The sequence below is a fragment of the Rutilus rutilus genome, assembly GCF_951802725.1.
Source record: "Rutilus rutilus genome assembly, chromosome: 3".
Classification (NCBI taxonomy): Eukaryota; Metazoa; Chordata; class Actinopteri; order Cypriniformes; family Leuciscidae; genus Rutilus; species Rutilus rutilus.
The window spans coordinates 54,650,283-54,676,832 of NC_140211.1; the positions used below are offsets into that span (position 1 = coordinate 54,650,283).

Below are 26,550 nucleotides of genomic sequence, written 5' to 3' on the forward strand. Positions count from 1 at the left end.
TTATTTATTTATTTATTTATTTATTTTCAAAGGGTACTTTTATTTATTTGTAATGTTCAGACCCTGTGTAGGACATACAAAGGACAATGTCTTAACCTTGTAGTAGGCCTATGCTTTCAGTCACTGGTTTCGGTACTGTGTCACTATTTAAATGTTTGTTTGTTTGTTTTTTAAAGAAAGATTTGTACTTTTTTTTAGACATCCAGCAATTGCACTAAAATGTGGACCAACTGGATCTGTTTATCTGTACACTATATTATACACAACAAACTAAGACAATTTGTGTTGCTCTTTCTTTCTTTCTTTCTTTCTTTCTTTCTTTCTTTCTTTCTTTCTTTCTTTCTTTCTTTCTTTCTTTCTTTCTTATTGTTAGCAACTTTTCATCTGATCAATAAAAAAAAAAAAAAAAAATTTTAATTGACCACGTCACACAGTTCTCGCGATACTTTAGTGAAGTCGCGTTTCCTGTCAGCAGTTGGTGGAGATCAAATTCGCATTTTCAGGAAAAGCTGATGGTCCTCTTCAAATTTTAATGGTTCTTCTTTTCATTTTACCTTATGGGAGAACACCAGTATTAAATTATTTCACAAACTATGCTCACGATACTGTAAAAAGGTAAGAATGTGTATAATTTTTAATCTAAACGGCTGCTGTTTTGTTGGTTAGCTTCGGTGGCTAGCTAATAGTCCTGTAACGTCCGCTGAGGTTTTGTGTGTAAAAATGATCTCGCTGCTTTACAACAAACCAAACATATAATCACACATTTATGTACATCCCTGCTTAATTAATGAGTGAAGCGTGTCGGATAGCGTTTTTATTTTGTTGTTGTTGCTTTTGTTCTTTTTGTCTTTTCTTGTCATGCATCGAGTCTCTGGCAGGATGACACACCACCAGTCATTGATTAGTCGATCAGTCATTGATTAGTTGGATGGATGTCAGTTCTATCGCTTTTGTTTATCAAATCATAAGAGTTCTTAACCATTTTAAGTAACATTATGAAACATGATACTTCAGTGGCCCTAAACAATATATTGACGCTTGGGCTAATTCTCTGGATCCTGAATTACACACACACACACACACACACACACACACACACAAAACGCTAACACTTAACAATAAGGTTTCATTTGTTAACGTTAATGTATCATGAACTCCATTATCCATTAGCAATACATTTATTACTGTATGTTTAAATCTTTGTTAACATTAGTTAATATAAAAACTGCTGTTCATTGTTTGTTCATGTTAGTTCACAGTGCAATAAATAATGTTATCAAATAGCCTGCAACTTTTGATTTTAATAATTTATGAGTAAATGTTGAAATTAACATTAACAAAGAAGTGCAGTTCATTATTAGTTCATGTTAACTAAAGTAGTTAACTAATGAAACCTTATTGGAAAGTGTTACCAATAAAAAGCAATGATTCTTATTTACACTGTAGTCATTTTATTATGTGAAAACTAGTTGGTGTTGTTTCTAAAACTTTACTGTAGAAAAATAAATATTAAAAATAAAAAAGTACCTTTAAAACATATCATATATATTCCCTTTTATATCAGTATATATATATAGGTAAAGCAAGTTAATTGAATAAGTTTGACCAAATAACTGGTGATAACTGTAGCAATTTTATGTATTGTCCCTGTTTAAATTGCTAACCTTACACAATTAAGAATATAATAATTTCCAATTCCCTTTTCACTAAATTGTGTATCATAACGACAAATGAAGAGAATAGCTATATATTAAATTATGAAAAAGTTCAAAAATAAATCAGGTCATAGTTGTAACATTGTAGCCTAAATATATAAATGCTTAAACATGTTATATCTAAAGCAGTGACATAGAAATGTTTAAATTATGGCCATTAAGTGTTCAAAAACTTTATTTGCATGGCCGAACATTTCAGATAGCAATGTAACGTAAAAGAGATCGATGTGATAAAGCAGTTAATTGGTCGTTAATTATTGACATTATCTTACATTGTGGGGACTTGAGGACGCGACCAGAATCACATGAGTTCAGTGAAGTGTGTGCAGATTACTCACACACTGCACAGGATGATAAATGAAGCAATTCTCTTCCTTGTAAGTGTTTACTACTAAATCAGCTATAGTTTATCTACTTGTGTCAGTCACTTAACCTTGTGGTTTTGGCTTTAACTGAGACTTTGCAGGCTTTTTGACTCATCCTTTTGTGCATTAACAATATTTGTATTTTATAGTCTCTATCTAGAATGGAATATTTAGCTTATGGTACTTACTTACACAATGTAAGAATGACAAACTGGCCACGGGTTTATCAGAAGTCCTCAGCTATGTTAATTGGTCAGTGCACGGCTCAGAAAGAAAGGGGTGGTCTCTCTCCCTCTCTCTCTCTCTCTGAATTTGTTTTATTTTAAGGGACTGGTTTAAATGGACAACTATCTTTGGAATTTCCTGAACATTGAAAACCCCCAGAAGTGCTGTGCACAGAGGGAGTGGTTCTGCAGACAAATGTCTGATTCATATCCCGTCTTAAAGTGCCCCTATTATGTTATTTTAAAAGCTCATAATTTTGTTTTGGAGTCTCCTACAACAGGTTTACTCGCCTGATTCTCTTCGTTTCTCACTGATACGCTACTCAGTGTGAGGCACACTAAGAGATGTTGCTGTAATTCCTCACCCATCAGCATTAAAGGAACACGCTGACTTTTTGGGACTTTAGCTTATTCACCGTATACCCCAGAGTTCGATAAGTCCGCCCAAGTAGCAGTGCTTCGCCTTCTGAGAATATAGTTCCTAGTATGTATACGGTTAGAAGATGGCTGTGTCTCATGTGACCTTGTTATTTGCAAACGCTTTGACTATACAGATCACAACATGTAAATAGGAAAATGTTGGCGTTATTTTGCCACTTATTGGGAGCAGTATGCTAGCTGGAGCCGTTTACCTCCAGTCTTTGTGCTAAGCTAGGCTAGCGGTGGGTGCGTCAGACAGAGTCACGGCACGCACGGAGATGAGAAGGGCATGTATGGACTTATCTAACTCTGGGGGATACGGTGAATAAGCTTAAGTCCCAAAAAGTCGGCGTGTTCCTTTAACAAGTGTATGTTCATCAACAAACCAATGTGTAGCTTAGCCTAGTTATTGCAGTGCACATGCCGTATCAATAACAGCGCATATGTTAGCCGAGCACTAACGTGCATGACTGATGTAACGTTAAAGTTTGCAAAACAAATCTTGACTCCATGCTTAATCTTTACTCAAAGTAGTAAGAATGACAGACATTTGGAATTAATAGACAGTTTTAGGTAGCCTAATAGTGGCCCACAACTGATTAGCAGAAGTATTTCAGTAAGACAGTAATAATGTGAGTTAGCCGGAGACCTACCCAATATAAAACACAAAACTGCGTATTTTGAGCACCCAGCAGAAAATATATACATCATTCTTACAGGTTGTGATTCTGAGGAGCAAGCTGGTCCAAAGAAACTGCAAATGTCTTATTTAGTGACGTAGAACCGTAACACAGTGGGATTTGAGTTAGAGACAGGACTCGTTTAGGCTGTTCAGTGTTCAGAGTCGATTCTTTCTTACAATAACTTTATTTATCATGCACTTTTGACTTTACATCTTTGCAGTGCGTTTACGTTCACAAACAGCTATAACTACACACTGCATGAAAGAGAATATTCAGAAAAAAAAACATAGTAGGGGCACTAGTCTAACACATATTTTGACACATAATTTGACTTTCAAACGTGTCTTTACCATGGTAGAGTGTATCAGATGGTAATAGAATGGTACTTTGGTCTACCACGGTTACTGTATGATTAATTTAGCTTGGGACAAGTCCAAAAACCATGGTCGTACAACAGTGCTGCTTTGTTCACTTATATTCTACAGGTGTGTATATGCACACAACCAGTCTGTTCAGTTGTATGACAAACACCATGACCCGTTTCTCCTGCGTATTACACTCATGACATCCAGCTGAATTTACCCCAGGCACTTCCTGATCAACTGGAACAGAAGCTGTTCGAACACACACACACCCTGTGCGAACACACACCCTGTGCGATCGGTCTCATCTGCTGCCCTATCTATCTATCTATCTATCTATCTATCTATCTATCTATCTATCTATCTATCTATCTATCTATCTATCTATCATATAATTTTAGTATTTTTGTTTACTAAACCTTTGTGTGTTTTTTTCAATGTCAGTTTTAGTGCATCAAGTTAAAAGTAAATGAAAATGTGAAATGTTTTATTTGATGTTATTTAGTTTCAGTAAAATTGATTGTATTTCAATTAAAGAAAATGTTTCTTCATGGTTTTAGTTAACTGTAATAATAACTGGACTCCGCTTTGCTATGCAGAGATGTGAACAATCGTGACATTAGCTCTCTATGGTGACGTGGGACCCATTCCACCTTAAATTACACTGGGAGTCTGTTCCTCTCTCGAGTCGCTCGACTCTGACACTGGCTCTTGTGTTAAGAGGTGTTTCTCTCTTTCTCCGCTTCCTGCAGCGGCCAGATGTGTTAGTCTGGACTCGAGACTGTCCAGGTGAAAATGAACATGCATGGTGCCAGCGGAGGCTTTGACCGATCCAGAGATCGAAGGCGTTCCAGTGACCGCTCTCGGGACTCTTCGCACGAGCGTGCTGAAGGCCAGCTCACACCCTGCATTCGCAACGTGACCTCACCCACACGGCAACACAACAGCGGTGAGAAACTCTCTTTGTCGTTTAGGTCCGATTTGGCTGTTCATATTAAGTCCCGTGGTTTGTCATCATGTTGTGTGTCACGTGGGCAGATCGCGAGGGCGGCTCATCTCGACCCAGCAGCCCCAGGCCTCAGAGGATCTCTCCCAGCAGCAGCAGCAGTGGGGTGGCCAGCAGCCGTAACAGTAGCTTGTCCAGTTCAGAGGGCACCTACAAGAGCATGGGTGAAATGGTCTTCATCTATGAGAACGTCAAAGACGGAGCCCGCAGCGTCCGCACATCAGAGAAGGTCACGCTCATTGTGGACAACACTCGCTTCGTGGTGGACCCCTCGATTTTTACAGCGCAGCCCAACACCATGCTGGGCAGGTTAGGAGCAGACCGCTCATCTGATAAAGGGTTAAAGATCACCTCATAATTTTGATTGTTTCTACTTAACACCTTTATGTCGTTTAAAACGTGTATGAAAATGTTGAAAATATTTGTGACCACATTGCATTTTGCAGTGGAAATGCTAATCTGACTTAAGGTGTCCCAGAAAGAATTATATGCATGCATATAGACACATTTTTAATATCAAACTTTTAAGACCTGCACAAATAAAATTAATACAGCATGTCCCTACAGAACAAACCCATACAATCTTAAAATAAATCATGTATCTCAGATTCTTCTACTTAATTAAACCGTCACACATTTAACTGCACAACCTACAAAAAGACATGTTTTATTCAGTTCAGCTCATAAGTTTACATAACCCATGCAGAATATACAAGATGTTCATAATGAACAAACCGAGGGATCATAAAAATTTAACAGTACTGTCCTGACTTAAGCTGTTCCACATGACAGATGTTTACACTCGACAAATCAGCTTTTATACTGTGTGTTGATGATCAGCTGGATGGTCAACGACTGTTTTATGTTTGTGATAGTTGTTCAAGAGTCTCTTGTTTGTCCTGAGCATTTAAACTGCCCATCGTTCTACAGATTCAGATTCTTTGATTTTTAGCATCTTCTTAGTGAATATTAATATTTCTATGATCCCTTCTATTTTGTTAAGCTTATTAACATCTTTCATATTGTGCAAAGGGAATGTAAACTTATGAACTGAACTATACATATATATTGAAATTGGTTAATGTACTAATATAACAATGCATACAAATTAGAGGTTGTACGATATTGGATTTTGCTCATATGATCGTGTTTGAAGATTACACATTTATGTAATTCAATTGTTGCCTTTTACAGTTTAATAATTACAATAGGATATATTGTCATTCCTGTTTTTCCTTCCCCAGAATTTAAGACCTCTTAAAATGACAATGACACTGTTTATTAAGTCTTGTGGCCTTAAATTTGATCAAACTAAATTGAAAGACATTTTAAGACTCTTTGAGAACCCACAGGAACCACAGTTACTACTAGATGTAAACCAGTGATTAGATCAGTCCATTCCTATCTTAATAGCCGGTCTCAGCAGGGACTATTTGGGTTTTTGGACTGTTTTGTCCTCCATAGAAGGAAAGCAAATGGGACTTACTTTTAATATCTCTATTTGTGCTACACACACAAAAAGAAAAAAATGAGGGCGATGAGATGACCAAACCCTTTAACTTGTCTCAGACTTAAAATAATGTGTAATCTGTCTATTTTTGATACATTTTTTCCATTCTCGTTTCTAAAACGCGTCTGTTTTTTTGTTTGTTTTTTCTTGTAGAATGTTTGGATCTGGACGGGAACACAATTTCACCCGGCCCAACGAAAAAGGAGAGTATGAGGTGGCAGAGGGCATCAGCTCCACTGTGTTTAGGGCAATTCTGGTGGGTTTTTTGTCACTATATATCTTGTCTTCCTACTGTCTCTCTGCACACAGTAAAGCGGGTCACACCCCGGGTGCTGCAGGCAGACAGCATGTGGCTTGCATGTACAGAATGACTCATTTTTAGGGCTGTCAAAATTAATGCGCTAATTTTGCAATACTTTTTGAATGTCTTAAAAATATTTAACGCAGCATCCGTTTTTTACTGCCATCCTTTGGCTAGCGTTACATTATGTGATCGCGCTGTCATTCGTTCAAGTGCTTTTAAACCATTCAAGCGTGATAACACAAAAGAGAACTCAAATATATACTGCCGTGATGTCTGTAAAGTGGCTCCTGAGAGCGCACATTGAGTTCTTTCACGCTTGAACGGACAGAAATGCAAAATTGTCTTAAATTAGTTAAGTCTTAAATAACTGTAAAGAGTTGAGAACATCGGATGCGTGTCAGATCCGCATCATCTTAGTGACGGCAACCTAATAAATCTGCTCAATAAATCAAACAAGACAAAGAGAAAATCACTCACTGCTCTTGACTGGATCACTTTTGTAGCTTTATTATTCGATCTGTATATTTTGGCAGAGTAGAAGTAGAAAAAAGCCTTAGTGTTGAGCCCTGCTATATTTTAAAGGCACAGCTAAATGTGACATTTAATATGATGGATTTATGTGTTCACTTAAATTAAAAGTTGTTATTTTTTTATTAAATATAAAAAATTATAGCTCTCAATCATACTGTAATGTTGAATGGTTATAATTACTTATTTCATCTCAAGAAATTGAGAAAGATCCATTCACATCAGTATTAGTATTAGTACTTAGTAAAGAGATGCCATATAGCAAATATAAAAAAAATACTGTCTTCATACACATTTCAGTGTGAAATTATACAATATAAAAATAATTATGATTAAAATTTTAATGTTTGGTGCATTTAATCGTGATTAATTACAGAAAAATGTGTGAATTAGTTACTTTTTGTAATCGTTTGACCGCACTATTCATTACGATACCTGTGCGTTTCCCTACCTGTGGCGTCGTATGGCGTGATGCTTTGTGTCTGATGTGTGACCCGCTTAACAAGAAGCTGCGGTCACTCACAAATTCTAGGCTCTGGTTTCAAATATAAATATTTTATTTATAAGTTCTAATATGACGACTTTCATCACGTGGCTTTATCACACCTCGTCACTTTATGCATTAAAACGGTTGTCTCCACAAAACGGATGTGAATCCGATCTTCCTTTCCCACGTCAATGAAAGCAACAGATATGAGCTTCGTTTTATTTATCATCAGCTAATTTCAAGATCAAAGACCACAATAGGAGAGAGAGCAGCATCAGCACTGGTAAGATCATTTAGTCTCACTACTTTTAATGAAGATGATTGTGTGTTGAGCGTTTGCGACAGTTTGCACATCGGCTTGCTGAAGATACTCCGCTACTCATGTGCGGCACGTGTTGCAGTAGCGCTGTTATATCCGGCTATAACATGCTCTCATACGTTTATTTTTATTTACATTTTGGGGAGGAGTGAAATTTACATACGTGGTTTCAACAACCAGATGCGTTTACACTTGTCTGGTTTCGTTTGGAATGCATCTCAAACCACTTCCTGAAGTGGTTCGATTGATCGGATTTAAATCCTTCTCGAAAGCGTTTCGGAGGGCATTTACGCCTGGTCTTTTCACGATCGGATAGCTATCCCATCAGAGAAAACGCACGTATGAAGAAACCAGGTGTAAACAGGCCCAAGGAAATCCCTAATTGTGTTTAGATGGCAGAACAAAACTTGTTCATTGGAAGACGAAGTGATTTGTATTCGTAAGTGAATATTTAAGACGGGTCTGTGTGGTTCGGTCACAGGCTTGCGCCGTGGGCTGCTTCGTCTCTGGGAACATCTCATAATGAGCTTCCAGCAATGGCTTTTAAATAATGCTGTTAAGTGCAGCATAAGCCTGTCATCAGCTTTGCTGTAATGATCTTTGGCCACAGTGTCTGTTATGTGTCTCAGGGCAGTGTGTCTACAGTGGTACAGCAGCACAATAAACAATCAATAAACTCGGATGAGTGCATTCAAACAATGTCACTGACTAGCAATCCAGAGAGAGGATGTGTTGAGCATGAGAGCTTTAACAGAGAAGCGTTCAATTTGCAGGACCAATCTGAACCGCAGTATAAAAATCACTAGAGAGGATAAGGAATGGGATTTGGACAGCGTCTGGTTTTGAACCTGGATCACCTTTGTGAGCTCTTCGGCTCTAACGTGTCATGGGCACGTGGTCTACTGCAGATGTGTCTGATATTAAACTTCTGACTGGTTTTCTGCTGAAAATGAATTTAATGTAATGGACGGTAACCAGTAAAGAGCTGATATTAAAGTTCAATTTAATGAAATTGGATATTTTTATGCGTGCATCACAGCACTATTGTCACTTCAGAGTGATGAAACGCATGAATGAGAATATAAAGAGCATCATAAAAAGTTAAAAGCGCAATATAACTTGAACGAATTTGGTACGTCCTTGATCTTTTAAAAGTGTTAAGCACAATGAGCAGTAAAAAAAACACGCTGACTGACACACGGCGCAAGCGTGCAATCGTGAATTAAGTTTTCACATCTTATTGCGCTTCAATAGTTGATTCTGACCTGCCGAAATGACTCGTCAGTAATTCCAGTCTTACTTCCTATTACAAACATACATGGGTTTGTAACATGTTTGCATAATGCCCGTCTATGGCCTTCATCGGCTACTGAACAACATCTACTTTGACTCGCCCTCAAACGCCGTGCGTGTTGTCGACATGTCGAGAAGACGCTGTTTTCTGCCCTGCGAAAGCAAATCCACTTCAAAAGAAAGAGGACTCGGGGCTCGAGGTGAAATTTAGATATGGTAATGGTCGTTTTGTTTCCAACACACGCTGTAAGCGGTAGACCAGTCACAACGGACTGGGCCATCTGACCAATCAGAGCAGAGCAGGATCTCAGAAAGGAGTTTAGCTAGACTGAATGAATCCTTGATCGTTTCAGACACTGTGAGAAAAGAGGTGATGCTGCAATGTATATCACGAGAAAATGATGCATGTGAACCTGTTGTAGGAGAAATAAAGACTACCTTCTGTAATGGCATCTTTTGTGTTTTCTGTTCTTTCTCTAACTGGCAGGATTACTATAAATCTGGGATAATCCGCTGTCCCGATGGAATCTCCATTCCCGAGCTAAGGGAGGCGTGCGACTATCTGTGCATCTCTTTTGACTACAGTACTATCAAGTGTCGAGACCTGAGTGAGTAGTTCCTCTGCTTCTTCAAAGCCCATTCTGATAATGTCAATGTCCCTGCCAGTACTGGGATCTGACAGCGGTGATATTTTACCCGTGTTCTCTGCCTCACAGCTGGCAGATTTCCCTGCTTTGAACAGGTGGTTGTTTATTGACCCAGTTTGTCTCGTCAGGTGCCCTGATGCACGAGCTGTCCAATGACGGCGCCCGGAGGCAGTTTGAGTTCTATTTGGAGGAGATGGTGCTCCCTCTGATGGTGGCAAGCGCTCAGAGCGGAGAGAGGGAGTGTCACATCGTAGTGCTCACAGACGATGATGTGGTGGACTGGGACGAGGAGTACCCGCCTCAGATGGGAGAGGAGTATTCACAAAGTAATCACACACACCTTTCTGGATTAGCTGAAAAACATTTCATGAGTGTTTTTAGTGATGCACCCAAATGTTTTTTTTTTTTTTTTACTGAAACCAAAATTAAAACTTTCATTTAGCTGAAATAAAATTCCGGTTTAGGCAGTGTTATATAAACTTTATATATATATATATTAGGGGTGGAGCCGAACCCGAATACGGTATTCGGAAAGCACAAATAATGTGTTTTTTACGAATACTTATTTCGAACAAATACTTTTAAAAATATTTGTATTCGGGAACAAGAAAAACTTTATATCAAAAAGCTGCGTTTCCTCATGAGACATGGCGACCGGCGGTGCTGCTGATGTGGTGGCTGAAATATTTTGGATTAGGCTAATGTCACGTTGTCATAAGGGGTAGTTCACATAGCGCGTTTTTTTGCGCGTGCAGATTTCAAATGTAGGCGCGCGGCAAGCGCGCTTATAATAGAAGCGAGCGGCGCGCTGCATAGCAACGACAGACGCCACGGGAGGGCAAGCGCTTGTGGAAAGGAGAAAGCGTGCGAACTGCGCTCTTCATGATTACGAAGTATCAGCAAAGAATTAATTGATTTCTAGCCCTTGCATTAGCTTTAGATATATTTATGGAGATGAGAAATGAAATAAAAAAGCCGTCATTTTGTCATTAATATCAGTCCGTCAGAAAAGCAGTTCTAGGCTTATTCTTGGCTGGATAACTCTTAGCAGGTTTAAAAAGCTCTTTTAAAATTAAATATGAATGCAGTTTTGGATTAAATATAAGTACAGTCAAGTCAAATAAAACATGTTTTATCTCCTGTTTGGTAACACTACAATAAGATACCATTCATTAACATTACTTAATGCGCATCTAACATCAACACATTGAGTGAACAATATATTTTTACAACATTAATTAATGTTTGTGAATGTTATTTAATACAAACACTTGATTGGTCATGTTTGTTCACTTCATTCATTGTGCATTAAATAATGTTAACATAAATAATGTTAACTTTTGATTTTAAAAATGTATTTTTAAATGAACCCCAAGGAGAATAATTGCGACAGTATATAGCCTAACTATTGTTTATTGTTAGGTCATTTTATCTATTGTTATCTAACAAATGTAATATTAATGTAGTGTTTTTAATACTACAGTTTCCATCTTTGTAACCGTGATATAAACTTTAATATATGTAAATTTAATCTAAATTAAGCTTTACCGAAATTGTTACCGAGAACCGTGGATTTTCACAGGTATTGGTACCGAATACTGAAATTTTGGCACCGTGACAACACTAGTAGCTCTGTTAGCTTGGTAATTTAGACAATAGGCTGTTGACAGAGTAACATTAACGTAGGTAATGGCTGTTATGTTATTTTCTTTTCAATGACGTTCCTTGTTACATGTTCATTGCTGGATTTATGGAAAAACATCAACCAATATTGCATATCCATAATTATTATAATGGATATAATTAAAGAATACTTACACTATAACGTAAATTAGAAGTGTAACGCAAAAAAAATGGATTTTTACACCTATTTTGAAATTTACTCGAATACAAATACAAATACAAATACTTTTCCCCTCTCAACAAATACAAATACAGATACAAATACCGGCTGCTTTGCACACCCCTAATATATATATATATATATATGTATATATGTGTGTGTGTGTGTATATATATATATATATATATATATATATATATATATATATAAATATATAAATAATTGTGTTTTTACTCCAGGTCATGGTTAAAATGTTCAAATTTAAACTAAGGCTGTAAAAAAAATATGTCATTCAAACATAGGCTACATTAAATAATGAAAAATAATAAAACTTATATTTTCATTTTGGTGCATCACTGGTGTTTTTATGTGACAACAACAAATATACTTCTTTTTTCCCTTTACAGTTATATACAGTACAAAGCTGTATCGTTTCTTCAAGTACATTGAAAACCGTGATGTAGCCAAATCAGTTTTAAAAGATCGAGGACTTAAGAAAATTAGGCTGGGCATTGAAGGTAAGAATTCTATTTTCACACTCTATTTTTTTTTTTTTTTTTTTTTTACAATATTACACCTATTTAGTCAAATATGCAATCTTATTTGAATAATTTAACCGGAAAGTTCACCCTAAAATGAATGTTCTCTGCAGTAGCAGAGGATTAAATATGGCAACAGGTGTCAGGTTTAACAATTAAAGCTGAGAACCAATGATGTATTGATTCATGATATTGATATCTACAAAGCAGACCGGCTGGTGGCCGATATAATCACATTATTATATTAATACATGCGTACTACAATTCAATTATAGCCAATGATATGCACAAAAATGAAGTGTGAACTTATTTATTAACATTTACTCGTCTAGATTTACTATCCAGTGATAAAGCGGAGTCAGTAAAATTAGCTGATACATCAGTGTCCACTTCTAGTCAAAAGGGGCCATATTTGATTTGTACGTTACAGTGAAGGCCAAGGTTCTGCGTGAGGGAGAGTATGATGACAGAATATTTGGTTTTTGGTGAACTTGCCCATGATGGTTATGTTTGCGTATCAGAAGACACAACTTTTGAACATCAAATCTGCATCTGTAGGTTATCCAACATACAAAGAGAAGGTGAAGAAGCGTCCCGGTGGTCGACCTGAAGTCATCTACAACTACGTCCAAAGACCCTTCATCCGCATGTCCTGGGAGAAGGAGGAAGGCAAGAGTCGACACGTGGACTTCCAGTGCGTGAAGAGCAAGTCCATCACGAACCTGGCAGCGGCGGCGGCAGACATTCCCCAGGACCAGCTTGTGGTGATGCACCCCGGACCACAGGTGGATGAACTGGACATTCTTCCCAACCACCCTCCCCCCGGTCACCACTACAGCAACGAGCCCGACCCCGACGCCCCGTCGCCTGCCGTCTGAGAGCGGACGCCCCTTCACCGCATGCTCAGCATGAACCAGAGACACTATAACCAGATTGCCTTCTGCACCTCCTCCACAGCCTTAGAGCCTCAACTGTCTAGTTACTGTATTTAAAAAGAAAAAAAATACTCCATGGACTTGGGATGCTGGCTGGCATGGTCAGTGCTCTCCCGTTTCGTCTTTGCTGTTCTCTCTTTTTTTTTTTTTTTTTTTTTTACTTGACCAAAGGAAATTTTATTTTTGTTTGTTTGAAATGAAGTTAGCAACCTCACTCATTTTGTAATTGGGCCTATTATATGATTCTAATTATTGTTACTATCGTTCTTTTACATTTGACTTATATTATCAGCGCAAATGAATTTAATTATTATTAATATAATGAAGTTCCTTTCACTTGATGCATTTGGGTTTGGTGCCACTTTTTCTTTTGGAAAGCTCTCCCCTCGGTCTCCTCAGGAGGTCCGTTTGCCTGGTGAATGAATGCAGTGTTTTTGTTTTTTAGCTGGACATTAATTTATCTGCTCAAGATCTGTCTGTTCAAGCGCTTGAAAATCATTGTATTAATAAAGATATATAATGTAATGTGCTATGTTTGAGACCATATGTTTGATGTTTTGCTGATGTCAAAGACAGTATAGATGAAGAGTATTTTGTTTCTCAAATCCTCTGCAATATAATTGGCTAGAGCCATTTTATTACCTGGGGCCGGTTACTATGGAAGCTTGTTTGCCACAAAATAAAAAAAATTAAATGATAATTGCGACTTTTTATCTCAGAATTGCGAGATACAAAGTCAGAATTGCGTGAAATAAAGTCGCAATTGCGTGTTATAAAGTCAGAATTGCGAGATGTAAAGTCATATTCTAAGGGGGACTTTTTTTTTTTTTTTTTTTTTCAGAATTATTTATCTCACAATTCTGACTTTATAACAGGCAATTGCGACTTTATATCATGCAATTCTGACTTTATATCTCCCAATTGCGTGATATAAAGTCGCAATTGCGAGAAAAAAAGTCAGAATTCTGACTTTATAAGACGCAATTGCGACTTTATTTCACGCAATTCTGACTTTATATCTCGCAATTCTGACTTTATATCTCGCAATTCTGATTTTATTTCACGCAATTCTGACTTTATAACACGCAATTGCGACTTTATTTCACGCAATTCTGACTTTATATCTCGCAATTGTGAGATAAAAAGTCGCAATTATCTCTTAAAATGTTTTATTCTGTGGCGGAAACAAGCTTCCATAGGTTACACCAGCTGTGCGTAAGTTACAACTTGGGCTAGTTTTAGTTACGACTTACGCACTTCTAAATATGTTTGCGTTGCACCATTAAACTTAGTTGAAGCGTAACTAAATATTTACGGCAGCCTCCGATCAAGAGTAACGGTTGGAATAAAATATCAGACAGACTGAACTGCATCAATAAGCTCTTCTTTTACCTGACAGACTTAAGTTCTTTAGACATATGATAATGCTGACATTTACACTCGCTTAAATTTTAAGAGAGAACATTGTGAAAAGATGACCTTGTTAGCGGCTCTTTAACACGAACACGCCGCTGTGCGCATCGGTCCATTTAATCAATAAACGTAATTTCTTATGTTTTTTTTGTATCAGCATTTATTTATTGATCCTTATAAATACAGTTTCTGAATGTTATATGCATATAAAAACACTTATGCTATTCATGATCAAGTATCGTATTTAATGGAAACTTATTTTTACCGTTAACGTGAGGCAAAAGAATGAAGGATAAACTGAAATTCACGGCATTTCAACACAACTTCTGCTCATGTATTTGAAGGCTGCTATTGGATCATCGAGGCGAAACGGCATATTATGGGACTACGCATTACTTTACGGAGAGCTTACGACCTACTAGCTGCGTTCTGCCTTACGAACAAATGGTGCAACGGAATAAAGTACAAAGTTAGTTACAAACTAGCTAGTAGTTACTACTAATAAAGCCTCTAGTGTGGACTTTACGTTCCAGTTTAAGAAAGAACTTACTGGTGCAACCCGACCCCTGTACACTCCCGCACAAAACACAATCAGATTTGGGAATGCTTAGAATTCAGATAAAAACGAGTTTTACTGTAAACAGAGAGAGAACACAATTTCTAATTCAACATTTTACAACAAAAATAAATATTTGATGCATTTTTTGTTTTGTTTTTTTCTTCATCTGAATGGTGTGAACCATGAAATTGTGAAAATTCACATGAAATGAAGACTGCACTCCAAATGGTTTTCCATAAAAAGAATATAAAGAGAAAGAAATACTTTTTATTTAAAAAAAATTCACTGCCCTTTTGTTCATTTAAATCATATACATCCAGATAAAATAAATCATACATGTTAGAATACATACATCTATGTTACACTTTTTTTTTTTTTTTTTATAAGTAAATATGCAGAAACACAAAAAATAACTGAAATGCTGCATATAGAAATCATCTCTAAGTTGGTTGTTCTTGTTTGTAGAACTGACATGTGCTCCATTCTGTCCATTAAAACAATATCCTTGCACTGATAATGGTGTGTTGTAGGACGATGAGCGATCTAACACCGTCACAACCTGCTGCGAGAAGCCATTTCTTTGTCCTCAATGCAAGTGAAATAGTAACAAGATTTGACACATTGGAATATACAGCTGTGGAATGGGATTGTGGACCAATGAGATTCTGCTATGGGTGGAGCTACCTGAGGCATTGAGACAAAAACACCAAACTGTCCAGACGTGTTGCTTGTCAAAGTCATGGCTGGTTAGAACGTGAACGGGATGGAGTGATGTTGCAGGATACAGTGTGACAGGTGGTACAGATGATGGGTGAAGTCTCACAGCGGCCAGGGTAAGTCGCTGAAGTCCACCGGACCCCCGAGGCCCGCGTCCGCCTCCAGCAGGCTCATGATGATCGCCATCGCAGCCTCATCGTTACTGGGACTGCTGGAACCGGGCTCGTCCGTGATGTCACCCATACCAATGTGTGAATGATCGCCTGCGGATCAGAGGAAGTATTGTGTCAAATCTAGTAATACTGGCAAATCAATGATCAAGTAAGTCTGGAGCTCTTTGGTCATTTTTGACCGAAAAGGTGTACATTTGTTTTTTTCTTCATCGGAATGGTACGAAACTTGGTAAAGGTTTTGGCACTTGCTGTGTGAACACACACACAAAAAAAATCATGGACATAACTCCGCTGTTAAATGGTCACATCCGCATAGGAAACGAATGGGAGACGAATTTCACCTTGTGAAAACTTTTGGTACTGCGGCCAAATAAAATCATTTTTTGAGATATCAGGCTCATATTTTGAACACAACTTGTTTAGATTTATGGCTTTGATTTTTATAGTAAAACAAGTTTTTGAAAATATATTTTATATGAAAATTGAAAATAGTATTTTTCATAACAATAAACAATTTTTTACGTTCACCTATTTTTTTCACTTCAGCAATAATCTGCCAAGTGTCATCTTTGAAAAGAGATCAAACTTAGGTCTCTGCTCTAAAGCATTCAAGATTTATAACAGTTTAAGTTGGAAATTGTATTTTCAGCTCTATGCTCAAAAAGTGAATAAATGGATTGTAAATACAGCGAAAATATAATTTAGTACCATAAAATCCCCTAAAAATACAAAATATGAAATAAAAAACATTATCGAACTAAAATATAGTGCATTCATTTCATTGAAAAAATGAAATTCGGTCATTTTTGACTGACACGCGAAGAGGACCGGAGGGTTAAAACTTACTTAAAATAGAGCTGTTAGAGTAAGGATATCCTATGCTGTCCTGGCCTGACATCATCCCGATGGAAGGAATGTCTGGAGTTCCAGCATTTGAAAACTGAGCAGTTAGGAAAAAATTTAATCAGGAGATGAATTAACATTGAATTAACGTTCTGAACCTCTTCGGGCTGTGCGATATCTATAATTTTTAGTGTAGTCAAAAGTACCGACTTCGGTACCAAGTCAGTACCGAAATTTTAAAAATGTGACGCTTTGAGCACTATTGAGTGGAATCATTAACACCTCTGATTGGCCATTATGTTCAAGAGCTCATCGGATATGTCTGTGATTGGCTACAATGATCAACACACGGGATCGTTTGAGAGCACGACGAAGCGTTTGAAAGTTTATAGAAAGGAGGATCCGCTGATAGACGGATATTTCAAACGCTCCCGTGTGTATCTGCGTAAGCGCTCGCTGAAGAGCGTCATTGATGTATATTTACAACATGTTTTTAAAGTGCTGATCATTGTAGCCAATCACAGACATATTTAATGAGCGCGTGAGCATAATGGCCAATCAGAGGTGTTTTATGATTCCACTCAACAGTATCGACTTGGTACCAAAGTCTGTACTTTTGACAACACTAATTTGGTCAATATCACACATCCCTATATATGTTTGTCAGAGACTGAAGCCCAAACGTTACCTTCCTGCCCGCAGGGGACGATGTGTCAGGAGGGGGTGTGCTGTTGGTGATGTTGAGGGGGCTTGAGCCACAACTAGAGGGGGATGAGCCTCTTATCCTGTCAATCACATCAATGAAAGATGAAACCAGATGCAGTGTCATCAAGAGTGTGACTCGAGTGCAGATTATTAGGCGTTAAACTGATCCGCTCACCTCTGGATCTCCATCACTTCCTCTGCGATCATGCGTCCGATCTTTCCTGCTCCGGGTCTCGTTCCTCCAGGGATTCCGGGAACGGTCTTCCCTGAGCCTGCAGTAGAACAGTTCACAAGACACCGACTGCCGACGTATATCCGTAAAAATCGAAGTGCTACGCTACATTCCAGCATTGTAGTCTTCCTTAGCAAACTGTAGTACTAGCAATCTCTTTCCGTCCAATAATATATATACATATATATAAATTCTATAAAGAGTATATACTCTAATTCATTTTATAACTGTATCATTTATCTCTTTTAATTCCTTTTATAACCGTTTTAATTTCCCAAGCTTTTATTTTGTGTGTATTTTCTGTGTAAATCATTTTGAATAATGTTTAAATTTTCCCTGCCTTTATTTTGTGATTATTTTTATTCCCTTCTATGTAAAGCACTTTGAATTGCTATAGTGTATGAAATGTGCTATAGAAATAAACTTGCCCTACCTTACAGTAGTCAACATTTGAAGTGGATCAAAAAAGTTCATCAAATTTGTCCTAAGACAAGAACGTATATTGTTCAAAATTCTTAAAAGGTTTTGATCCACTTAAAATGTTGACTAATATCTATCGTATCAATATTCTCTTAAACTTTGTCCTGTTGCGAGACATTTCATATTTAAATTACAGTTTTAACATTAACAAACTAATAAGCTTAATGTATGAATGAAACGGGTAAGATAAACTGAATGTGTTTTTAATATACAATAACTAGGTTTATATATTTATCATCAATAAATCCCATTTGTTTCATTGAATATTGCTTGCTCCACAGCTTTTATTTGATTTATTTTAACATTTTATCTGATTAAATAAAATTGTTTTAACAATGAATACATGTATGTTGATTCTAGGCAATGCATTTTGAAAATATGATTATTTAAATAAAATAGATGCAAATACTTAATAATAACCTATGCAAGATTATATACAAATTTAGAGGAAAAATGCTTAAAATTTCATGAAATAATGTTTTTTTTTTTTTTTTTTTTTTGATTATGCAAAAGATCCCCAAAATTGTATTGGTCCAAAAACCCATTCATATAATTAAACGTTCTGATTGACTAATAGAGATAATAATTTCCAGTTATGGACCTCTTTGATATTTACTTTACTTTGTCTACCGGTGATATTCATGGCTTTGGTGAGTTCGGTTGCTGACATTTCGAGAATCAAATTTGGTTGCCATTTTAAAACAGCATTTTAAAGCTAGCCATATAAATGAGAGTGGTTTTCCATTTATTGGTGTGGCGCACAGCACTGCATACACAAAAACTTGACATATTATTGTAAGTTGACTTTTAGTTTTATCAGCAGGACAGGTTCCCGACCACAGGGTCATGACATGGTTTAACAGTCACTCATTTATTTGCTGCGTAAATGAGATCTGCTTACCGTCACCGGCTGTAAGGACACTGTCCATACTCTGAGGGGAAGCAGTGAGCTGAGGATAGTGCGGCTCCGCTCCCTCAAGTGAACTGCCCCTTCAAAACACACACATCAGTTCAGGTCAGTAAACCAAACCGTCAGAACATTGATATCATGTTTTATTAGCAGAGATTTTGATTACTTACGAGACAACTGTATTAGTTGAGACTATGTATTCTACTTCTTTGGTCCAAGGGTTCATGAAACTGAACCATCGACTTCTTAAAGTTATAAAAGAACCATCTTTAATCTTGAAATTGTAACAGTTAGTGTTGATCTTCTCTCTCATCTGCAGAACTGCAAACAAGAGACGTACAGATCAGAAATCATGACACGAGTCCGGTCACGCTGCACTCAGGAAAGCGCTCTATTGTTACCCTGTCTATGGCATTCAGCAAGATGTCCGATGTCATCCTGATGGAAATACTCGTAGAAAGACGTGCCCAGCATCTCTTGAGGTAGATAAGCAAGAATGGCCGTGGCCCTGAAATTAAAAGAGGAATCTTTTACACACAGAGGATTTTACAGTGCTTGCAAGCCACTATTGTACTAATAATATCATGCAAACATTTTTCTACTCCACAATTTTTTTAGGTGATTTGTTCCAGAATTTTTTGTTTTGTTATGCTGATTGAAAGTCTCTTCACATTCTGATAGCAATAACTTAGTTAAGTGGCCTAAATGTATTAATATGTATATATACATATATACTGTGTATTGTCTGTGGAAGGAGTAGGACCATAAAATGTTTGTCCAATCATTGTATTCGGTAAACAAAGCAGCAAATCCTTCTCCATTGTTTTGGTTCTTGTTCTAAACTTTGCATACAATGGCGGATCCGCAACTTTTCTTCTATCCTTCCGAACGTATGTCCTGTAAATGAGTGCTGCCCTCTGAGGTCTCATGTCTGGTAGTATAAAAAAGCAATTTAGTATACTTTGAAAGCTGTGTGGATACAACTGTGCGTTAGACGCACAGGTGCAGTTGGCATTCAGTATAAAAGGCAAACTGTTCTGTTGTCACAGAGGCATTGTGCAGTATTTTTAGGTGCAGTGTGTCCTACATTTCGGCCTCTAGCCAGGTCATGACCTGGGTCATTTATCCATTTCTATATTTGGATATTGATCCGCATTGTGCTCGCAAAACCAAATCACTCTAACAAAACTGTCCCGCTAACACCAGGATTGGTCATACGGTCACAATGACCACCAAACTTTTGATCCCAAATCCGTTTATCCATCAGTAGACAAAACAAACATCTCCCAACCAATAATCCATTTTACCTAATAGTTAACGTAAACTTAGGCCCTGTTTACACCTGGTGTGGTGCGTTTTGGTCGATCGGATCGCATGTGGATGAAGCTAAATAAAGGTCAAGTCAAGTCAAGTCATCTTCATTTATATAGCGCTTTTAACAATGTAGATTGTTTCAAAGCAGCTTTACAGAGATAAACGTATAATTTAAGGTAACAGAGATTGTTTTGGCTTTATAGCGGTTATTTAATAAAGTTATTTTCCAGCTAAAGTTAGTTTTGATGTGTGTTAACGGGGTCTAAAGCATTTTCAGCTTGTTCACTTTCAACCACTTCCAGAGGTAGTGGAAAACACATTCTGAGTTTTTGCTTTCTTAGTGTAAACGCTCATGTGACCGAATGTGTTCAAACAGCCACAAAAGACTGTCTTCTCTCCGTCTACTGACCTAATACATTATGGGAAGCGCGCTAGCCAGTCGGGATTTAAACTTTGAAGACCCAAGTTTGGTTTGAAGATGAAAAACGTACCAAGCACAATGTTCTCTCACCATTCCTGATTTCTAGCACACACTCACAGCGTTCGGCTGGTCTTGTGGCTCCAGAGCAGAAACTAAATCTGCTGCTCTCTGTGTGTTTTTCCGTCGTCTTCAGTCATGTTCATTTGTAACTTGCGCGAGCTTATTTTGTCCATTAGATTGAAAGATCTGAAAAGCCCCCACATTTACCCGTCCATAGACCCTCTCCTCGAAGAAATCAGGACAGAAGTGGTTGAAAGTGGACAAAAGAGTCGGATTAAAACTCCAGGTGTAAACGGGAATGTCTCCTTCGTCTACTTGTGATCCGATCAACCAAAACACATCTTAATACCAGGACTAAACAGAGCTTTACAGTCATGTAATTTAGAATCTGGAAAAGTATACCTTATTATATAAGCCATGTCACATGTTGTAGTGCATTGGCATTAAGGTCATTTAACCTAGTTAAGGTGCGGTCACATTTACTGCAGCTCTGCAAAAGAAAGCAGGCCATCCAAAGCCATTCCTGCCAGCTAGCAAACGAACCAACCCTAAATAACTGTTTCCAAACAGCCTCTTTATGGACATTTTTTTTATATTGAAGTGCAGTGCTGTAGTTTCTACCTTCACTGCCATACTAAGAGGCTTGCAATTGGTTGGCGCTGCAAAAGCTCACCCAACTTTTTACTGATGAGACATTCGCATATGGCATCAGGCAAAATTCTTCATTGCACAGATTTGGATTTTGCTTGCGAAATTTCGCCAGGCAACGGTAAATGCGAGCACACCTTTAAACTGCAACCATATTTCATGTTCAGGTGCCCAGTAGTCACCACTTGCCTTTGGTCCACAAAAACAAACTTCCCATCAATGGCATGGCGCGAGACATACTCTGTCGGCTTCACCCGGATGTCTCCATTCATAGGTTGGGGGACAATATGAGGATGTAATCGGCCAATGGCCACTAAGCAGCTGAGATTACAGCCTTCATTATCAGGCTCACTGTCTTCATCTAAGCCCATCTTTATTGGTGGCCAGCTCTTCAGATAGCCCGTGCTGTGGATGGTGCAGAAGCTCTTGCGATCGGCTAAAGGGACAACAAAAGCAAAAGTTATGATGAGGAATCGTTGTGTTTGAATATTTAACAATATTCAAAGTAAATGAAAGAAATAATTTACCATTCTTTTTGGAGCAAGTCGAGGGGAAATCCTTTTCCTCCATTTTGACGAGGGACCTGTTGCACTTCATTCTGCAGAAGAAGGAGCGTCTGGAGCCCGAGCACAATCTGGAGGGACTAGGGGCAATGTCTGTCCTGACTCGCAGCCCGGCTGAGAAAGTAACTCTCTGTCAGATCATATTCAAAACTGGTAAAACTGGTGAAATGTATGTAGTTAAAGGCTGGAATAAACAGATTTTTGCTGAAAGTCAGAGCCAGTCTGCAGATTTTGGGTAGTCAGAGTTGACAGAAATACTATAAATCGTCGTGTAGTGCATGATGGGCACAGCCTTTTTCGATTCCATCCAGTCATTTTTCATGCCTCTCCTAGAAACGAGGCGCGTGTTTCTGTGTGAGTTTATTGTGTTCGGAACACAATGTGTGTAACCATTTGCAAAGTCTGCAATATGTATGATGCCAAAAATGTATGCTGCCTAGTGTTTTAAAATCTGTTCTGATTTACTGTTTACTGTTTGCTTGTATAATGCTGTATTTAAGGCATATAGCAGCAAGTACTAACTTACTTTTAGCATCAATGAGTCTCTCCCGTGGTGCTGTGTCAGATGACGAGAGCTGCTCTTTGACTTTTGCAATGTCTTTTGGATGCAAATAATCAAACAAACTCTGGCCAATCAGGTCATTCTGTAAGATGGGGAGAGAGCAGCAGGCGATATGAGTCACACACTGACTTCTGAGTCATATCATGGATGTTATGAAGCATTAGTAGGCCTTACCTGACTGTAATTTAGAATTTTGTAGACAGACTCTGACACAAAAAGGATCTTTCCCCGGTCACAGCCCACAACGAATAGAAAACCATCTGCAGCCTGAGGCCCAGAGTGAATCACCAATGAATCACAGCCAGGGATTATCACTCAGTATAACACAAAAAGACACATTTCTTTAGGTCACCTACCCTTAATATTAAGTGCTTCAGCTCATCGTCTGATAAAAAGGCTGGCTTGTAGTTAGCTTCAGTATAAGGGTTTGCAGCACCTTAAAAAGACAGTAAAAAATAAGCATATGCATGAGTAATCGATTAGTACTTGTAAGAGTATGAGACACTTGCGTTCATTTGCAAAACATATATAACCCAGACAAACTTTGCGTTCTTTCTTGAAACTTTTGTATTCTTTCACAAAAGTTACTGTGTTACGGTAATAATCATATAAATAATATCAGATATAATAAAACACATCATATAATGAGGTTATTTTACATTGCAAAACAACTTTGCACAATAATATCCATTTAGTGCACACTGCTCATTTAATCTTTTCACTCAGTTTGTTTTGAAACCATTATTGGTGATATAATGTTTGTGAATAAAATATAAATTGAATGTCAATGTCATGCTCTTTCTTTTTAACTTATATTTTAACTTTTGAAATCACTTTTATGTTACTGTACTCGGCTACAAATCTACTTGAATGCACATGTCTAGAATTAAGATTACATTTAAAGTCCCAGCCAGGCCATAATGACCTCACCTCGAAGTGTTTTCATATGCTGGACTGCCATGCGCAGCACAGTGAGTTTATCCAGTTTGCGGGACATGGCGTTGCAGGTAGGCACTAATGAAGCCAGCTCATCAATAAAGCTGTTCATCTTGTCTCTGCGTCTCTTCTCTATCTGACTGTGAGCCTCCCTGTTGACAACCAAGAGTCCAAAACAATGTTACAATTGGAAAAAATGGCATATGATCTACAACAGGCTTTATCCACTAATAATAATAAGAAATACAGAAATGCTCTGATTTACAGCACCTTGCATTCTTAATCTGCTGATCGACCCTGTTGAGAGAAAAATGATTAACTTGACATCTGGGAAATTAATCATGTAAGCTAAATATAAACACCACTTACAGATGAACCATTTTATTTTGAAACCTCTCTCTCTATATATATATACTGTATATATATACATACAGGTATATATGTAATTCAATCAATGTGTTATTGAATATGGCAATGTTAATGTATTTTGTCTTGGCAGACGTTATCTGCTACACTGCTGCTTCTGCAGAACAAGAATGGACTTGCTTCTGCTAATAGATACACAGACATGCTACTATGAGCATGTAAGATATGCTGCTGCTGCATGAATAGACATACACAAATCCTGTAGCAGATCTAGACAGGTGGAGCTGGGGGAGGTGGAGGGTTTCAGAGCAACTCTGGTCTAGCCTACAGCAAACACTGAACCAGACTATTTAAATGTTGAGCAAGCAATCTCATTGCATACAGGCCAATAAGCTTGTGCCATGTACATAGGCGGAGGGTGAACCAACTCCTGGACAAAGATAAGGAGATGCGCTTCCCCTTTAAAACACATTTAAATAGATTTCCATTAAATAGTTTCAATGTCACAACCTACACAACCCTTCATAAACAATCATGATCAATTATTTGCTATTAAAGCATCTACGTTCACAAACAACTGTTCATTTTAACAGAAAAGCACTTAACTTAAACACCTCTGATTGGCCATTGCGTTCAAGAAATCAACAGATATTTTTGTGATTGGGTACATTGCTCAACGCCGCAAAAACATGTTGTAAATAGAAACCTTTTACGTTCTCCAAAGCGAAAGACAGACACGCACTGGATTGCTTGCCAAATCTGTTTCGCCAATATGCTATTATTATGGAGAAAACTGATCGTAGACCAGCAGTTACGTAGCCTAGAAATCTAGACGCAGCCTAGCGGTAGCAAATTTTATTTTGCAGCCAGTGTCGTCTAGCAACTCTCCGTTGGCTTGCGAGCTGGAAAAACCAAACTCTAGTCAGGCCAATCACATCGTGTATAGAGTCGGTGGGCGGGCTTAACATAATGAGGGCAGAGGAATTCCCTGCTGCTTGAAAACAAAGAAGAGCTGCTGCTGCCGGCGAACAGCGGTCTTTCGAACCGGCTTTGGCCGCGACTCTCCAAAGACTTGGAGAGTCTTGGAGTTTGGAGAGTCTAAGACTTGGAGTTAAGCTTTTCTTTGAGAAAAGAACAAAGAACGGCACTGAAGTCATTCTTAAAAAAGGAAGATGTGTTCAGAGTTTTGCCGACCGGATACGGCAAAAGTTTAATCTATCAACTAGCTCCGCTGGTGGGGAAACGCTCTGGGGTGCGTTTCCCGTACAACTATATAGCTCGCTGCTAAACTACCATAGTACGATACATCAATGGAGAAATCAACTAGCTAGTCACAACTGTTTCACGAAACCGTATGTCGCAAAGTATCGTTCAACCACGTTGGTTTATGACGTCTCGTACGTGGTGGACTAATAACTTATTTTAATTAATCTGTTTGAGATCGAATTAACGCTAGATTTTGTCATATAAGCTACAGCATGGCATCTGAAGACCATTTCTAATTTTTCTCAGTTATTTTGCTTCATTACCAGACTCAATATTTGGCTCGTTCTTACATAGTAGAGCACGTTCGCACATGCGCAGTCTTCAAAAACGGTGCTTTAAATCTCTTGACAAACTAAAAGACGTAAATTACATTTGTATGTATTCTAAATAAATAACACAGGTTGTACTGAATGTCAGCTAGCTTATTTTGCTAAAGATAAGTTTTTATTCAGTCTACATCTCATTGTAAACTGTAGCTGTCGTTCCAACCACACAAGTTTGCGATGCTGTTTGCGAACGTTCGTTGGAACGATGGTTTCGGGAAACACCAAATCGTTGAACTATGCTGATAACGACGGAACTTGCGACCATAGTTGGCTAACGATGCTTTCGGGAAACGCACCCCTGGTTGGTTGTAGCGCTGTCCTATTGGGTGCAGAGGGAATTTGAAAGACATCCGTTTATCCCGCCCCTCGGATTGAGCCCTGCCAACGGTGTGTTGATCTTGATGTGGATCTGGCTAGTCAGGCTAGCAGTTATGAGCAGCATTTCCCTCTAAAAGCAGTCAGGGGCAGCAGCAGGCATTGGTTTGAGGGAGGAAATTACACGCTAGTCTCAAGTTTGTGGCCAGAGAAAAGCTAAGCTTTGCCCAGCCTTACACACACTCCACCTATGGCCATGCACTAAATGATGTGATTGCTTGCAGATTACATGTAAAAGACCTATCAGCCTGTGCCATCTAGAGTTTCATGACTGAACTGTATATATCACATGTGATCTCAGACATTTAGACCATACTGTGTATATATGAGGTATATATCTTGATCAATAATTCAGCTTACCTTTCAAGTTGTTTGTCATTGTCTGCGTCCATACTGTCCCTAAAAAAATGAACAGTAAACGAATACATTAGCTAAAATAGTTCAGGAGTCAACTGATATAAAGTACTTTGGATTAAAACGCATGAAAGTCACATATGTTTA

At 38.0% G+C, this 26,550-nt stretch overlaps 2 protein-coding genes across 12 annotated transcripts in view; one reads left to right on the forward strand and one right to left on the reverse strand.

The window, feature by feature from the left end:
• Positions 1–423: 423 nt before the first annotated feature.
• Positions 424–13,705, forward strand: btbd10b (BTB (POZ) domain containing 10b). Of its 2 annotated transcripts, none has more exons than XM_084404221.1 (8): positions 424–615; positions 4,522–4,718; positions 4,808–5,084; positions 6,439–6,541; positions 9,704–9,824; positions 9,992–10,189; positions 12,114–12,224; positions 12,804–13,705. In XM_084404221.1, the coding sequence occupies exons 2-8, from the start codon at positions 4,565–4,567 to the stop codon at positions 13,121–13,123; spliced, it is 1,284 nt and encodes a 427-aa protein (XP_084260347.1). In that variant the 5' UTR covers positions 424–615; positions 4,522–4,564; the 3' UTR covers positions 13,124–13,705. The 2 variants fall into 2 exon arrangements, with proteins under 2 accessions (XP_084260347.1, XP_084260346.1); XM_084404220.1 differs by having other exon boundaries at positions 445–615; positions 4,808–5,114.
• A 1,675-nt stretch (positions 13,706–15,380) lies between these two features.
• Positions 15,381–26,550, reverse strand: part of bmal1b (basic helix-loop-helix ARNT like 1b) — a 36,532-nt gene continuing 25,362 nt past the window's right edge. For all 10 annotated transcript variants that reach the window (XM_084404210.1, XM_084404217.1, XM_084404215.1 and 7 more), the window contains 15 exons: positions 26,410–26,448; positions 23,987–24,013; positions 23,711–23,868; positions 23,137–23,216; positions 22,955–23,047; positions 22,745–22,862; positions 22,183–22,332; positions 21,845–22,091; positions 19,614–19,720; positions 19,383–19,533; positions 19,204–19,292; positions 17,766–17,862; positions 17,574–17,670; positions 16,889–16,982; positions 15,381–16,132 (listed from right to left, as the gene is read on the reverse strand). In XM_084404210.1, coding sequence (XP_084260336.1) covers positions 15,972–16,132; positions 16,889–16,982; positions 17,574–17,670; positions 17,766–17,862; positions 19,204–19,292; positions 19,383–19,533; positions 19,614–19,720; positions 21,845–22,091; positions 22,183–22,332; positions 22,745–22,862; positions 22,955–23,047; positions 23,137–23,216; positions 23,711–23,868; positions 23,987–24,013; positions 26,410–26,448 — 1,708 coding nt within the window. In that variant the 3' untranslated portion in view covers positions 15,381–15,971. The remainder of the gene's footprint in view (positions 16,133–16,888; positions 16,983–17,573; positions 17,671–17,765; positions 17,863–19,203; positions 19,293–19,382; positions 19,534–19,613; positions 19,721–21,844; positions 22,092–22,182; positions 22,333–22,744; positions 22,863–22,954; positions 23,048–23,136; positions 23,217–23,710; positions 23,869–23,986; positions 24,014–26,409; positions 26,449–26,550) is intronic.